Genomic DNA, 18,877 nt, shown 5'->3' with positions numbered 1-18,877 from the left:
TTTAATTTAAATATTTATTTTTACATGAACTAAAATATTATTAGACTAAAATTATATCTAATATGCATATTTTAATAGGTGCCGAGACCTCTTTGGACCCTCACTAAACTCCGTCCTCACCTTAAATTTTATTTGTGTTTACCCATATAAAAATTTTCTATTGTAAATACACATATACTCGTCCTAAAAATATTTATAGAACCGTCGTTACACATAAATAAGGGAGAATGTAATGAGTTCCGCCACGTGCAAAGTTGCAAGTCACGACCAGCAAACACGTATCAAACATGTGGCATCACACAGCAAAGCTGAAAATTGTTAAATATAAGCCACCATTGGAATAATCTAAGTAAGCAGAAGCGAAAATGGAGAAGCAAGAAGAAGATGTGAAGAAAGACAGCTTGGAGGGACTGCCAATGGAGGATAGCCCTTATCTGAAGTACAAGGACTTGGAAGATTACAAGCGTCGAGGGTATGGAACCCAAGGCCACCAACAACCGAAGCCTGGCCACGGTGCTGCTAGCTCCACCGACGCCCCCACTCTTGCCGCTCCCGATCCCTCCTCTGAGCGACCTTTACATGCTACGGATACCATTAACCGTCAAGGGGTCCCTTGAATTCACAACCAGGCTTTGGCTTAATAAAAAGCTTCAACTTTAACGAATATTTAACTGTTTTGAACTTTCCGCTATCAAATAAAATATTTAACTGTTGATTTGACATTTCCTCGCTAAAATAACATTTGAGTTATAGATTTGTTGATGTTTTGTGTATATATGGAGTATATTTTATCTTGTCATAAACTTTATTGAATATAAGTGGAGCAAAATTACTTTAGTTAAAAATTTATTTTAACAGAAAGAATTCGTTTGTCATTTTTATTTGATTCTTAAATAATTATATTATTTTTTATTTTACTTAAAAATTATAAAACTATGAAGATACTCTTAGATAATATTTATTTTAAAAAAATAAAAACATTTCAATCATTTTTAATTAAATGTATGAGTGTTTGAAGGTTTACTTTCAAATGGTTGAAAATCTTATTATCTAAATCATCTCGAACTAATAAAAGAATTAAATTAGTACACGAATTAAGTTATCTCAATACTTAAAAGAATTAAGTTATCTCAATAGTTAAAAAAAATGATTGTTATTTTTAGAGGTCTCAGGTTCGAACATCGTATGTTAGTAGTGTTTGAACATTTATTATCAAATGAGTAGAGATTCTTTCAAATAGATATTACTTAACATTTATTATCAAATGAGTAGAGATTCTTCCAAATACATATTACTTTATGATCATCTTTAGTTTAATAAAAAAATTAAATAGTTGTAAACTTTGATTGATAAAGTCAAACCGATTTACTAAATCGGTGCTAAAAGTTTTTATTTGTTATCAAACTTTCATCGACCTTTTGAAGGGTTTTAATTGATCGAGTGAGTCTAACAATGTACTCTTTTAAAACTAAAAATTTAATGGTACATATTTTTTCTTGTTGTCGTTACTACAAGATTTGTTATTGTTTTGGCTGACAACTCTAGACGTAGTCACGAGAGTCGAGTGAAGAGTTCTCTCTCACACTATTGATAATAATGACCAGTTCTTCCCGATATTAAGGATCATGACATCCTAGAAACTACGATAGTTTGTGAGGAAATCTTCTTCCACAATCTGACTACTTTAAGAGAGAATCAACGTTATTTCGCAAGAACATATAACTCTGATAGTTGCCCCAATTGTAGCCGTTTCGCATGAGTTCTCGTTAGAGGCTCTCAAGGTATAAGACTGGATTTTCATGGATCGAGTGAGGATAAATCATTTGCTGATAAGTGGCTAGGGAAGACATTAAAGATATCGAAGCAACTTCACCTTGTCTCTAAAAGTAGTCTTGAGTCTGTTATTGCTTTACTCAAGGGTGACGTGATTGATTGGTGAGAGACGACTTAGATGACTATGCTGCTGTAGATACCTACTTGAGAGTAAGGCTGTAAAATCAAGTAATCGGATAGGTTTCAGTCGGATCTTGGCAGGTCGGGTAAAATCGGGTACATGTCAACTCAGGTCAATTTGATGGGTTGACTCAGATCAGATTGGGTACAAGTCAAATCAGTTCGGGTTATTTTCAGGTTGATTTAACACCAGCTCCAGATCGGGTTCAGGTCAGGTCATTTTCAGTTCGGATCGATGTCAGTTCAGGTCAAAACAGTTCAGCTCCGAAGCAGATAAAGACCAGGTTAATTCAGTTTCGAGTGGACTTCAGTCGGATCTCGTTCAGATCGGGTCACATCATTGACAGATAAAATTCAGGTCGGATGTTTACCGGATACGGATTAAGTTCAGGTCGTTTTTATTTTTGGATTAATTATTTTGTCATCTTTTGTGATTGATGAATTGCAAGTTATAATTGTATATGATTTCGAGTAAATTAAGAGAAAAATAAATATTCATGGATCAATTTTGTAAAAAAATATAAATTTAAGGACAAAATTGAAGAAATGTAAAATTACAAATAAAATTTTAAAATATAAATTAAACAACAAACATAGGTAAGGGACTAAATCGAAATAAATTTAAAATGTGAGGTTTAAATTAATATAAAAATGACTAAATTAAACACATTTAAAAAGTTATAGGCCAGTTACAAAAATATAAATAACAACTAACAATGGCCTAATGAAGATGCAAATATAAATTTAAGGACCAAATTGAATACATATAAAAGTGAAAGACTTTAAATTGAAATAAATTAAAAACACAAAATGATTAAATCGAAATAAATGCAAAATGTGAAGAAATAATGAAAAATATAATAAATTGCATTCATTTAAAAATTGAAAAAAAAATATAATATATAATATAAGTTTATATATAAACTATATTTATATTATAAACTATATAATTATTATAAGCTATATATATAAATTATGTTTATATGAACTATATATATAAACTGTATATGTAAACTATATATGTATAAACTATAAAAAAGTATATAGTTTATAAACTATAGTTTTTATTAATATAGTATATATATATATGTATATATATATATTATTCAAAGTAAGTGGTGTGAAAAAACTTTTTAAAAGAAATATTATTTTTGTGTTAAAAATTTTGATTTTATTTGGGAATTTAGAGGGAAATAGAGAAATTTTGAGAATATAGGGAAATTGGGAATTTAGAGGGAATTTGGGAAATTTAGAGGGAATAGAAAAATTTGGGAAGTAGGCGTCAAGGATAGTGTCCAACAAGATATTTTGGGTTAATTAGGCTCATGCTCCTCCAACAATCATCATTTTTCCACTTATATTTGATTTTTCATTTCTTTCATTTTAATCATGGTTTAATTGTAAATATCTTCTTGAATTTTCAATACAATGCAATTTAATCTTGTATACATTCTAATTACTTTTAATTTTCAATATATATATATATATATATATATATATATATAGAAACACTAAGCATAAACTATATAAAGTAATAAAGTATATATTTTTATAGAAACCATAAACCCTAAACTCTATATCATGAATCCTAAACCCTAACCCCCTAAACTATATATGTTACTTATAGTAAATGTATGTATAAATCATGTATAGTGTATATAAACTATATATATAAACTATATAAATTAAATTACTTATATACTTTATAGAAACACTATGCATAAATTATATAAAGTAATAAAGTATATAGTTTATAAAAACCCTAAACCCTAAACCATAAACCCTAAACCCTAAACTTTAAACCCTAAACACTAAACCAAAACCTTAATGTAAATGGACTAGCACTAATGCATATATATTTGTAATAAAAGAGTGGGCTTATGTATTGTGTCTATGTAAACTAATGTAAATGGACTAGCACTATTGCAAATGAACTTATTTTTGGGTTATATTATTACTTATTCATAACCACAAAATAAATGGGCTATTAATGTGAATTGACCTAACATGCAACTAAAATACTAATTATGCAAATGAAATTAATATGGCATGTCCTACTATTTATGAACCATATAATATGCAATGTGACATACTAATTATTTAACACCTAATTAATCATGTTTTATATAATTTACATTTAAATAATTTTATTAATTTTATTAAATAATTTTATATAATATGTATGTATAAACCATGTATAGTATATATAAACTATATATATATAGCCTATATATATATAAACTATATAAAGTTAATTACTTATATAGTTTATAGAAACACTATGCATAAACTATATAAAGTAATAAAGTATATAGGTTATAAAAACCCTAAACTCTAAACTATAAACCCTAAACCATAAATTATAATATAAATGAACTAGCAGTAATGCATATATATTTGTAATAAAAGAGTGGGCTATGTATTGGGCCTATGTAAACTAATGTAAATGGACTAGCACTAATGCAAAATATTTGTAATAAAAGAGTGGGCTATGTGTTGAGCTTATGTAAACTAATGTAAATGGATTAGCACTAATGCAAAGGGACTTATTTTTGGGTTTTATTATTACTTATTCATAACAAAAAAATAAATGGGCTATTAATGTGAATTAACCTAACATGCAACTAAAATACTAATTATGAAAATGAAATTAATATGACATGTACTACTATGTATGAACCATATAATATGCAATGTGACATACTAATTATTTAACACCTAATTAATCATGTTTTATATAATTTACATTTAAATAATTTTATATAATATGTATGTATAAACCATGTATAGTATATATAAACTATATAAAGTAAATTACTTATATAGTTTATAGAAACACTATGCATAAACTATATAAAATAATAAAGTATATAGTTTATAGAAACCATAAACCCTAATATAAATAGACTAGCACTAATGCTTATATATTTGTAATAAAATAGTGGGTTTATGTATTGGGCCTATGTAAACTAATGTAAATGGACTAGTACTAATGTAAATGGACTTATTTTTTGGTTTTATTATTACTTATTCATAACAACAAAATAAATGTGCTATTAATGTGAATTAACCTAACATGCAACTAAAATACTAATTATGCAAATGAAATTAATATGACATGTACTACTATTTATGAACCATATAATATGCAATGTGACATACTAATTATTTAATACCTAATTAATCATGTTTTACATAATTTACATTTAAATAATTTTATTAATTTTTTTAAATAATTTTATATAATATGTATGTATAAACCATGTATAGTATATATAAACTATATATATATAGCCTATATATATATAAACTATATAAAGTAAATTACTTATATAGTTTATAGAAACACTATGCATAAACTATATAAAGTATATAGTTTATAGAAACCTAAACCCCTAAATTATAACCCCTAAACTTTAAATCATAAACCCTAAACCCTAATATAATGGACTAGCCCTAATGCATATATATTTATAATAAAAGAGTGAGCTTATGTATTGGGCATATGTAAACTAATGTAAATGGACTAGTACTATTGCAAATGGACTTATTTTTGGGTTTTATTATTACTTATTCATAACAACAAAATAAATGGGCTATGAATGTGAATTAACCTAACATGCAACTAAAATACTAATTATGCAAATGAAATTAATATGACATGTACTACTATTTATGAACCATATAATATGCAATATGACATACTAATTATTTAACACCTAATTAATCATGTTTTATATAATTTACATTTAAATAATTTTATTAAATACTTTTATATAATATGTATGAATAAACCATGTATAGTATGTATAGACCATGTATAGTATATATCTTTTATATATATATATATATATATATATCCTATATATATATAAACTATATAAAGTAAATTACTTATACAGTTTATAGAAACACTATACATAAACTATATAAAGTAATAAAGTATATAATTTATAGAAACCCTAAACCCTAAACCATAACCCATAAACCCTAAACTTTAAATCATAAACACTAAGCTCTAAACCCTAAACCCTAATGTAAATAGACCAACACTAATACATATATTTTTGTAATAAAAGAGTGTGCTTATGTATTGGGCCTATGTAAACTAATGTAAATAGACTAGCACTAATGAAAATGAACTTATTTTTGGGTTTTGTTATTACATATTCATAACAAAAAAATAAATGGGCTATTAATGTGAATTAACCTAAATGCAACTAAAATACTAATTATGCAAATGAAATTAATATGACATGTACTACTATTTATGAACCATATAATATGCAATGTGACATACTAATTATTTAACACCTAATTAATCTTGTTTTATATAATTTACATTTAAATAATTTTATTATTTTTATTAAATAATTTTATATAATATGTATGTATAAACCATGTATAGTATATATAACCTATATATATATATAACCTATATATATATAAAAACTATATAAAGTAAATTACTTATATAGTTTATAGAAACACTATGCATAAAACTATATAAAGTAATAAAATATATAATTTATAGAAACCCTAAACTCTAAATCATAACCCATAAACCCTAAACTTTAAACCATAAACACTAAATACTAAACCCTAAACCTTAAACCCTAATGTTAATGAACTAGTACTAATGCATATATATTTGTAATAAAAGAGTGGGCTTATGTATTGGCCTATGTAAACTAATGTAAATGGACTTATTTTGAGTTGTATTATTACTTATTCATAACAACAAAATAAATGGGCTATGAATGTGAATTAACCTAACATGCAACTAAAATACTAATTATGCAAATGAAATTAATATGACATGTACTACTATTTATGAACCATATAATATGCAATGTGGCATACTAATTATTTAACACCTAATTAATCATGTTTTATATAATTTACATTTAAATAATTTTATTAATTTTATTAAATAATTTTATATAATAGGTCTATTTATTAATTTAATTATCATAATAAATATTTTATTATAACATTTAAAAATTAATCATATTAATTTTTTAGTTATATCATAAACTCAAAAACTCATAATTTTATTAAAATCATATAATTTCGTCAATGATAATATATAAGTCAGGTAAATGTCAAGTCAGGTAAATATTTTAGAGAATTAATCACGTCCAATACTAATATTCATTTATTATCAAATTAATTATCATTTTATTGCCAAAGTTATTTATATTAATATTGTTAAACGTTAATATATATTACATAATAAATACTTTCTTTATTAATATTATTTTTTCTTTTTCTTTTTTTGAAAGAGTGTACTTTGTATTAAGAAGGAAAAAAAGTACATCACCTCAAGGACCTCATTAAAAAACCTCTCTAATCCTAAATGGAGGAAAAAGAGTGTACCTTAGGGTGGTAATGATCAAATACACATAACACTCTTACATGATTCAAACCTTACCCCCATCCTACCACAAGCCCCAATCCGACACATAATAAGACCAACACAGACCAACCGACATTATGAATAGAGAACACACTGAGCAACATACACAAACAACAAAGCCAATGGTAAGAAACTAAGGGCACTACTAAATAACCAGGTCAAACCCCACTATACTAAACTTAGGTCAAACCATTATTTATAGAGTTGTTTTTTGCAAAAAGTGGGAGAACCACCCATGCCTCCCACGCTAGCACCACAACCAAGCAAACTCCACCCATGCTCCCATTTACTCACTACGCCCTACCCCACTCTAACGCCCATACCATGTTGACCCTAATCCAATAAAAAAACTTGAAGCTCGAAATAGAGCTTACAGTCACCCGACAACCTCCTTATTTTCACCAAAAGGAGTATCATGCGGGAACCTACATGATAGAGCACCATCTCCGACAACCTCCTTGTTTCCCAAATCAATGCTTACCCAAGAGCTCATAATTCTCCAAACTTTGAATAACCACCTTTCGAAGCTGAGAAAACAACACCGGTGCCTCACCCACACAAAACGTTACCACCGCTTTATTTTCTAGCTTCATCCGATCAACATAGTTCGCCCTCGCAGGAATACCTCGGTCAGCCACACCCATTCTAGCAGCTAGACTTAACTTTTAACTCCTCATATTCTTCTTTTTTCTTTTTAATGCGATGCTAGTGCATACACTTCTATTTACATTCACGATCGACCCTTTGACATCTTTTGATAAAAACATATTGTCTTGTGAAATGGAAATAACCTGGTTAGGCTTCTGGGATTGAGCCATTTCCACAATGTATGAATTTACTGAAACGTCCTCGTCCACTACTCTACTTGAGGATACCTCTACAATAGGAATATCCACATCCCTCCTTTCCACTAGCCCCATATTAGCTGCCTCCGTTTCATTGACATAAACGTTCCTCTGGCAGAGCGAAGCTACCGTATTATAATATGCCTTGGGACCTATACTAACAGCATGTTCTACTTCTATCACTAGAACTTCAGCCGCTTTCACAGCATCTGTGCACCATACTCCGCCCCCGCCAGTGAGCCGCCAATGAAACATCGAGACTCTTCCATCTCGGGAACCTTTACTAGCGAGACTCCGACGAGCTCCCTCACCGTGGATGATGGGTAGGCAACAACCTTGTCCATCAAAGACGAATCTACCCAGACAGATTCTAGGCTGAAACAAGGTTCAAACTCAGAAACATATACTGAAAAAATCCATTCACCGACTGTCAAATCAAACTATATACTCAGAAATATTATTATTTTTTCTTTAGATAGATTAAACTATATAATTTAAACATCTTTCTTTTGCTTTGGAATAAAGTCACAATTGGGTGATTCCCTTTCCCCTTCAAAAGTACGATTCTTCGTGATCCTATTTTAACAAAACTTTAAAGCCCAACTTTTTGTATTTTCGGTTCGATTTTTTCATTTCTATTTTCGTGTCCTAACTCAGTTTATTGAAGTTGAAATCTTTTTCTTCTTTTCAAGAGAATTTTGTGTTTGTGTTCTAAATCACACCCAAATTTCAGACCAACGTTTTCTTCTTTTTGCGTCTTCAATTCCATACGCTGAGGAATTCTTTGAAACCATCTCCATCACACTATTTTCCAGATCTGAAAATTCAAGATTTATTGCTTTATTTACTTTAAAAATTCAACTGCATCTTCTTTTAAATTACTTTCTGTTCCTTCTTATTAATCATTATTGTTATAATCTTCTTAAGTTTCCAAATTTTAAATGCCATTATCAACTACATAGGTGTATTCTTCTGTTGACAAAAGACGAAGAAGAGAAAACACGCTCGCACTGCTTTAGTTCAAATTTCATTCAAATTGTTGAAGCTTTTCTCCGATCTCTTTCAGTTCTGTTTCTGGTAACTTTAATTTTCTTTGTTTGTCATAGATCTAGTTGGATTTCGCTCCTTTCTTTCGTTCGTTACTTCCAAGGCACTGTTTTGACTAGATTCGGCTACTTCCGACTGTAAATTTGGAAATATCTAGTTACATGCTTCGTAGTGTAGTTTCTACATACTATTGTTTTTTATTAATCTTTTAGATCTTATTTTGGCATCTTTTTTAAAATTTCATTATATTACTTGATATCAAATTAAAAATCTTTTTAGGGATATTATAGTGTTTTACGCATTTTATCTTATAATTGCTAATAAACTTACTAGCAATAAATTAAAATCCTACTTAGTAACCAACTAGGCTTTTTAGTATCCCTCAATTCTCTATCGTTTTATTGGTGCATCTTCTGTCTTCTTTGGATTCATTTTTCATAGTTTCTTATAGCTTCGACTAGATGATTTCTTGAGGTCATGTCCTTCTTTTAGAGCCCATGGGGCGTATAGGGGAGGGCTCGACAGAGTGGTGACAAGGAGACTAGACTAGAGTTTGCTCTTGAATGTAGGCACATTAAATGCTAGGCTGCTGGAGCTGACCGACGCACTTAATAATAGGAAATAGATTTTGCATGTATTCAGGAGACTGGAAAGGGGCTCGCGCCAGAGAGTAATGGGTACAAGTTGTGGTATTCAGGCGTAGATAATGCTAGAAATGGGTGGGTATCTTGGTATCCTCTAGGCTCAAGGAAAATGTAGTTGAAGTTTGTAGATACCGGATAGGATCATGATGCTTAAGGTTATTAGAAGAGGAAGTGGTGAATGTCCTTTCAGTGTACGCCCCACATGTTGGCCTAGGAGGGGGAGAAACGTTGCTTCTAGGATCAGTTAGATGATGTACTTAGGAGCATTCTGGAGGACCAAAGAGTTTTCATAGGGGGAGACTTCAATGGCCATAGGTATACCCGACAGGTATAACGTGTTCATGGGGGTTTCGGTTATGGTAGCAGGAACGATGAGGGGCTACGTTGCTTGAATTGCTACTGCTCACTTTGGTGGTCACTAACTCCTTATTTAATAAGAGAGATGTGAACTTGATTACGTTTCATAGCGGGGGATATTGTACCCAAATCGACTACATCTTGGTTCGAAATCGGGATCGATGGGCTTGCATTGACTGTAAGGTGTTCTCTGAAGAGGCATGTGCATCGCAACACAAATTGTTGGTTTTGGTGTTCCGCGTACCGCACGGGCGAAACACTCATAGGAGGGCTAAACTAGGTAAACCTAGGATCCTTTGGAAGAAGTTACATGGAGCGACAGCTGATGACTTTAGGAGTAAGGTTTTGTCTAATACAGGTTTTGGAATTACAAACTCAAATAATGCAGATTTGTTATGGAAAATTATGGCAAATTCCATCAGAGAGGTGGGCAAAACACCCTGGGTTGTCGACAGGGAAGGCCAAGGAACATAAAGAATCGTGGTGGTGGAACGACGAAGTCCAAACTAAGGTGAAGACAAAGCAAACTTGCTTCAAGGAGTTTTTACAATGCAATGACGACGAAGAAAGGTCGAGAGCTAAACAAAGATACAAGGAGGCAAAGCGGAAAGCCAAGAAAACGATGGCTAAAGCAAATGATAAGGCATACGAGGAAATGTACAAGAGATTAGACACCAAGGAAGGACAAAACGATATCTTTAGGCTTGCAAAATCTAGGGAATAGGAAAAGGATCTAGGTAGCATTAGATTTATTAAGGACAAATGGTGTTCTTATAGCGAAAGATCATGATATTAAGAGGTTTGGGTAGTTACTTCTTTGGCTTATTTAATGACGGTGTCTCTCCCTGTAGAGATAGTACCGTTGATGGGTCATCCGACCATCATACTTCGGCCAATGACTGCCCTACAAGTAGGATTGGGTTTGAGGAAGTCAAAATGGCTCTTAGAAAGATGGGAAGGGACAAAGCTGTCGGTCCTGATCAAATTCCTATCACTGTGTGGTTGGCCCTAGGAGAAGAGGGAGTTAAGTGGTTGACCAATATCTTTAATATTATTTTAGAGACTGCCAAGATGCCAGAGGATGGAGAGAGTCCACGGTGATACCAATCTATAAGAATAAAGGAGATCCCCAACGTTGTGGTAACTACAGAGGTATTAAACTACTCAGTCATACCATGAAGCTATGGAAGGGTGATAGGCTAGGTTGATACAAGTACTAGGGTTTCAGAAAACCAATTTGGCTTTATGCCAGGCAGGTCTACCACGGAGGCGATTCATCTACTTCGACGACTTATGGAGAAATATAGGGAAAAGTCTAGAGATCTTCACATAGCGTTCATTGACCTTGAGAAGGCTTATGATAGCGTTCCTCGCGATACGATTTGGAAGACTTTGGAAACGAGACGGATCCCAACTATTTATATCCGGGCGATTCGTGATATGTATTGTAGATCTACTACATACGTCAGGACTACAATTGGCGACACCGAGGCATTCCCGGTGGAAATCGGACTCCACCAGGGGTCGGCTCTTAGCCCTTACATCTTCGCCTTGATTATGACGACATCTGTTGTGCGACACCAGACGGTGTACCATGGTGTATGCTTTTCACTGACGACATTGTCCTAGTTGCTGAAACAAAATCTGAGTTGAATAGTAGACTGGCTACCTGGAAGACTGCTTTGGAAGAAAAAGGTTTAAGGATCAATATTGATAAGACAGAGTATTTATGTTCAAACTTCAGTAGGGACCAAAACGAAGAAGATGTAAAAGTATGCATAGAAGACACGTTCTCACTCAAAGAATTGTTTCAAGTACCTAGGGTCTATGACATAAAGATGGGGGTAGATGATGAGTTACACTGTATAAAGGCGGGATGCTAAAGTGGAGGGCCGCTACTGGAGTTTTTGTGACAAGAAGGTGCCTCTAAACTTAGGGAAAATTTTATAGATGGCAATAAGACCCGGTTGTATGGATCGAATGTTGGGCAACCAAGAAGATCATGTAAGGAGGATAGAGGCCGCAGAAGAGAATGCTTCGATGGACATGCGGTAGGACTCTATGGGATATGAAACAAACTCTGCTATTATGATGTCCTTGGGGTGGTGCCTGTTTCCGAAAAATTGAGGGAAGGAAGACTACGGTGGTTTGGGCATGTCCTTAGGCGACTACCGTCAGATGCGTCGGAGGTAGAGTCGATTACAGTCGACGGTGCCAGAAGAAGATGATGACCAAGGCGGAAGTGGGAAGACTGCTTGAGATCTGATTTGATGGATTAGCCCTTACCGAGGACATGACCTCTGATAGGAAAGTATGGAGACTTAAGATAGGATAGTCGAGTAGTGTGGTCACATCTCTAGGTATCATCTCTGTCTTCTTTTAATGCCTTTGTAGTAATTTCCATGACTTATACTTTTATTCGTTCTGTTATGGTATTATGAAGGCTTAGAACTGGGCTTGCTATCGTTTGACTTATGTGTATCATTCTCTCCACTTTTAATTTTAGTCGGGTCTTACGTTTCTGTCTATATACAGAGATTTTTTGCAGGGATTTTTTTTATTACTGCCCATTACAGACGCGCATATGATATATGATTTAATAACTGCATATTACGTTCAACTATGTATTTTTGTATTTATTTATACATGCATTGTATTTTATCTATATTTTTAATTTCCTGATTGCCAGAGGTCTTCCACGGAAGCTACTCTCAACCTGGCGTTGGGGGCAGCCTACTATCCTACCTCCCCCTTACCCCATTGCATATGGGAATTGGGTTTTGTGTTGTGTTGTGTAAACTATATTTTATAAATTAAACTAATAATTTTCCTTTGCATTATTAATCCTGTTTATCTAATTTACATTTAAATAATTTTATTAATAATTTATATATAGGTCTATTTATTAATTTAATTATCATAATAATATTTTATAAATTTAAAAAGTAATCATATAATTTTTAATTACATCATAAGCTAAAAAACTCATAATTTTATTAAAATCTTATAATTTCGTCCATGGTAATATATAAGTCAGGTAAATATCAGATCAAGTCATTAACAAGTTAGATCATTTACAGGTTAAGTTAAAAACAGGTCAAGTTGAAAACAGGTCGGGTAATACCAATTATTTACCAGGTTAATCTCGGGTTTGGGTTTATATCAGTCGGATGTAGTTAGGGTTTGAGTATCATATTTTCAGTTCAATTCGGGTTTAGGTCGTTCTCAGGTCGGATGCAGGTCGGGTTCGGATCCACAATTTCCAGGTCCAACTCGGGTTCAAGTTAACACCAGTTTTGACTCGAGTCGATTTCGGATCGCCACAGTGCAGATCAAAAACAATTTTAACTCGAGTCGGTTTCAGTCAGTTTTGCAGTTCGGGTCAGCTTTTTACAGCCCTACTTGAGAGATGTTTCTACATAAGTTTAGAGAGAAGTATATTGGAGATATGCATATCTTTTTATCCCTTTTTATTCTTTCTTTTATTTTAACCTAATATGTGTCCATATTATCGTCACATAGACAAAAGGCAAGTCCTACAAGACACACTTTCAGAAACATTTTAATATAATATGCATTTGTCCCACGTGGCACAAAAGTATATCAATTCGGGAAATAATAAAAAATAGGTGCTAAAATAGGAAATAATTTTAATGGCTTATATTTGGTTAAAAAAACCGTTATGCGTGGCCTCAAATATATATTTTTAATAGATTGAGATTAGATAAAACTTGCTAGATTTGGTTTATTTTTGCCATCCTAATAATCAGTGAGAATATATATAAACATATTGACATGATAAAGATTATAACATTTCTCAAAGGTTGGACCTGTTTAAGTAACCTGGATAGAGAGTTATATTCTAAAAGGGACAGAAGTAATGCAACTAATATATCTACTCCAAGTTTGGACTAAGTAATCATTGTTGCAGCAACAGGGGTGATGGAGGGTGAAATGGACGGGGTTATAAACGTTCAAACATCTCTGTAGATGTTGGTGTTCGAACCCTAAAATTTTAAAGACAATGACTATCCATTTAATTGCTGAAATAATTTGATTCGTGTAAAATATTCTCATATAATTTATTTTATAGAAGCCTCTACTTTTATTAAAAAAAGAAAAATATTCAAATTACAATGAAGGGTTACAACTAAAATCGTAAACTAAACATATAATAAGACATTTTCCTAATAGTAAGACATTTTCCTAAACACAAACAATCTAGCCACTTAAGATCACACAAGGACCATACAAGGGAAAAGTTTAAAAAACCTAACTAAATAAACTCGAACAAAATATAGATACGAATAGATCTAACTGCATCGGTAAACGAACCACAAAATATGATGAAACTATTGAAAGAACACCGAACAACTATAAATCAAAATCGAGCGACGTGAATATACTATCTACGAACACAAATCGCATATCCAAATTCAATCCGAGGGTCCAAAGCATGAAAGATCAGCATGACAACAAATAAGCATCATCTTGATCAGTCGTGGCGATGTCAAATCTAACCCTAAAAAAATAAAAAAGAAGAACAACCACCAAACAACCGAAAACATGCCTTAAAAACAGAGAAAAATGTGTCATAAAGGCAGAGTCGACAATTAACACCAAGACTAGTGCCGTCAATCACAAAGATGAAGAAGATAAAAACTAACTGCAGTTAAGGAAAAAGGGGAAAAAATAGGGCAATGGAATAATATTCTCATATAATTAAAATAGATTAAACTACGAATGAATCATAATACAATATAATTAAGATTTTAAGATAGTAAGTACATCGAATGAATTATTGGATCTATATAATTAATCAAATATCCTGATCAAATCAAATAATGAAACAATATAAGACGGACAAAAAGCCGTTAACCCTTCGTTTTCGTAATCATGAAATCATCAAAGCGACAAACGAGATTGTAAATTGAAAGAACTATCCGTTTTCCTTTTATATTTTACATTACTTTTCTTTTGTTGGCTGTTCTGTTTCATGTGAGATCGTCTAGTGACCGTCACGAATCGCTGTTTCATGTACTGTTAAAGTTTACAACTTTAATCATGATAGTCACCTCCACCACCACCGCCACTTCGTTTGATTTTCCTTTCCTTTTAATATTGAATTTCATTTATTTGCACCCATCACGGCTGCTACTACTGTCTTTCAATCATTAAGATACATCAGAAACGTGGATTCAGTCATTTAAAAATGAAAAACACAGATTTTCTGGCTACAAGAGTCTGCAATTTGAAGTATTTCAATATATATAATCCATAAAATAAACGGAAAAAAGTGATACTGATAAAAGAAATGAAAAAGTAAGCATGCGAGGAATTATTCATGGGTGTTCTTTTAAGGATTCATGGACATAGCTTCCATGTGAAAGTTCTGTTAACCATTCAAACGTTCGATTACGTAAGAAAACTTGCTTTTCTTTCCTTTTCTTCTTCATCTTCAATTCTTGCAGAAGCTTCTTCTCGTCTTCCATGGCGTCAATTTTGTTGCTGCGTTTGATCACCGTTATGTCGTTCAATGGAACTGTTTCGACTGCATTAACCGAACATTTACAACCACTCAACGATCCTATTCTCTTCCCCAGGAACCCTTTGTTAAAATTTTGCGGATTTTTTACTACTTCACCACTTTTGTTAACAATCTTGGTTGTGCTTTTCTTGGTGCTTGAACTGTCGTTACTGCTATAACTATTACAACTGTTGTTTCGGCTGACGGAAATTTTATTGCCGTTGTTGTTGTTGCTGCTACGAGTTTTCAAGTCTGTTAATTCGAGCTCTGGTGCTCGAACCAAGCCTAACCTGAAAAAATCCCACATCGATGATTTCGGGTTTCGCCTGCCGACATTTACTGGCCGATGAGCTCTGGACGATCTTATATGAGGTTTTGGACTTGGATGTATGTTGAAGTTGTTTCTGGTTTTCACTGGCTTTGACTTGTAATAACTTGAACTGTCATTTGAGATGGAATTGAAGCTGCTGCTCCTGCTACTGCTACTAACACTAGTAAACCTACTCAATGAACCATGGTCCATGGATTCGGACCTTGACAAGCTATCTTCGCGGCACCCTGTGAGCCCACTGGCTGAGCTAACTGAGAGACGGAGGGGCAGAATCTGGCCTTGAAAGAACACTTCATCAGCAGCACACATTTCCGGTTAAGTTGAAAGAGAGCCACACAAAAAACCAAAGTTGAAATCTTCATCGGTTTTAGTTGCTTGGGATTCTTCGTCATCTTCATTCCTTGTGTGAATTTGGTTATCTTCTTTAATCAATTGGACTGGCAGATCACACAATGACGATGCTTCATCGTCCTCAGCTTCCCGTTTCCCTCCATCATCACAGTTAGTTGTAGAAGTTGTAGAACATCCCATGGTTTGAAGTAAATACAAAATTACAAACTGAAAGTTTCGTAATTCAAGAACAGTGGTAGGGTGTTCCTTGGAATTGCAGAAAAGTGGGTTTTATACAGCAAAAACTAGGCAATTTTGAATTGCAGAGAGAGAAATAGGGAGACAAGTGGAATATAAACAATAAAAAGCTACTGCAAAAGGTACAACGGAAAATGAACAAGTCAGTGCAGGCGAAGCAAACAGGGATATTTTCTTGTCCAACAATGGAATATAGGGCCTAGGATCTCCCACGCTAGCCATTAGCCATTAGCCATTAGCCATTAGCCATTAGCCATTAGCCATTAGCCATTAGCCATTAGCCATTAGCCATTAGCCATTAGCCACTTTCACCGATACAATTGTGGAGGCCTAAAGAGGTTAACAAAAGTTTATGCTCTGGTGGGGCTAAAACCAAAAGAACATTGGAATAAAGCTAAAAGACAATCTAGGACTAGGCCTGCAAAATTTTTATAATTGTTATATAACCATCTACTTTTTGAGCATGAAATTTGGAAGAAAAAATGGGATGTTAATGTTCATTTATAGTGTCAACAAAACTGCAAGTATTCACGTCATTTCAACAAATATAGTGTGTCAACTAATATAGTGTGTCGTAACCGATTTTTTTTCGGGAACAAAATTTTACTTACCAGGAAAAATAATGTGGATAAATAAATGGTTTTTAATGAAATATTTTGGGAGTCTTCATCGGCCTTTTGGGTCAGGTAGGTCGAATACCTAAAAATCATCTTTTAAAAGAGTTTTTAAGAAAACATCAGTTAAAAGATAAACTGTTCTGCTTTTAACCAAAAATTCATTCTTTTTAATAATAAAAAGGGATTCGTGGTTGATTACGTTTGGAGAAAGATTAAAACCCCCACAACGCCCAAAATTGGTCCTTGTCGATTATAAATTGTCTCTAATAGTAGAATTTAAGAATTAACATATAAATTTAATTTATGATCCTATTATTTCGAATTTTAATCGGATAATTCTAAGGAAGAAAAAGATATTAAATAATTTTTATAAATTATAAAAATATTTATTTATTTAAAACATCAGAAAATGGCATCTAGTTGCTTTAAGACTGCCCTTTTTTAATATTTGAAAAATAAATAAATATAAATAAAACATTTCTCTAAAAAATATATTAATATATATAATTTATAAAAAAATATGATATTTATTAAAAATATTAGAAAATGACTTCTAGGTGCTTTAAGACAGCAATTTTCTTAATATTAAAAATAAATAAATATAAATAAAACATTTCACTAAAAAATAGATTAATATATATAATTTATAAAAATAGGATATTTATTAAAAATATCAGAAAATGACTTCTAGTTGCTTTAAGACATCTCTTTTCTTAATATTAAAAATACATAAATATTATTATTTAAACAAGTGTATATATATTTATATGACTAAAATAATACTAAAATAATAATAAAAGTAATAATTTAAATATATCAAAAGTAATAATAAAAATAAAATTAAATATAACTAAACAGTGACTAAAACAAATAAAATTAAAATAATAGGATTAAAATAAAAAACTTATAATATTAAAATATAAATATTGAAATTAAAGATACAAATTCGAAACATTATAAGAGATAGTGATTAAAGGTGTAATTTACCCTAATTAGTTATTCAGGACTAAAATGAAAATTAATAAAATTAATGGTCTAAATATGTTATTTTACCTAATATATATATAAGCATATTAGTGACTAAATTATAAAGAAAATTAAATTACGAGACTAAAATAAAATGTATGAAAATTTATTATAGCGACTAAATTATAATAAAGAATAATTAAAATATATAATTAAAACGTATGAAAATTGACTTTAATGACCAAATTGTAAACTTACAGAACTCAGAAAGACTACGGAAACGGTTTACCCATTCCCTTAATTACGCATAGGTCCCTCATCAAAACGACCCTAAAGGGCCAAATTCTTTCATTTTCTTTTTTTTCTCTCTCTACGGAGAGAAAGTTCTCTCCCTTCTCTCTAAAAGTATCCGGCCGCCGCCTTGCTCTAGCGCCGTCAGCCACCACCCACGGTGGCCAGATTTTACAAAAATACCCAAATCAAATCCCCAATTTTTCTATACCCGAATTTAAGGTTGTTTTAACCTAAAACCTTACCAATCGTCGTAGATCTAGGTTTTTTACCTTCGGTTTTCTGTGGTTCC

General features: G+C 31.9%; 2 protein-coding genes across 2 annotated transcripts; one reads left to right on the top strand and one right to left on the bottom strand.

The window, feature by feature from the left end:
* Nucleotides 1–365: 365 nt before the first annotated feature.
* Nucleotides 366–617, top strand: LOC120196539. Its single transcript, XM_039198328.1, has one exon. It carries the CDS (start codon nt 366–368, stop codon nt 615–617), a length of 252 nt encoding a protein of 83 aa, XP_039054259.1.
* A 14,905-nt stretch (nt 618–15,522) lies between these two features.
* Nucleotides 15,523–16,937, bottom strand: LOC120196724. The gene has a single exon (XM_039198461.1). It carries the CDS (start codon nt 16,430–16,432, stop codon nt 15,608–15,610), a length of 825 nt encoding a protein of 274 aa, XP_039054392.1. The 5' UTR covers nt 16,433–16,937; the 3' UTR covers nt 15,523–15,607.
* Between the last annotated feature and the right edge of the window lie 1,940 nt (nt 16,938–18,877).

Source organism: Hibiscus syriacus, unplaced genomic scaffold (assembly GCF_006381635.1).
Source record: "Hibiscus syriacus cultivar Baekdansim isolate YM2019G1 unplaced genomic scaffold, ASM638163v2 tig00117034_pilon, whole genome shotgun sequence".
Taxonomy (NCBI): Eukaryota; Viridiplantae; Streptophyta; class Magnoliopsida; order Malvales; family Malvaceae; genus Hibiscus; species Hibiscus syriacus.
The sequence above is the reverse complement of the archived record's forward strand: the minus strand, read 5'-3'. Positions and strand labels throughout refer to the sequence as shown.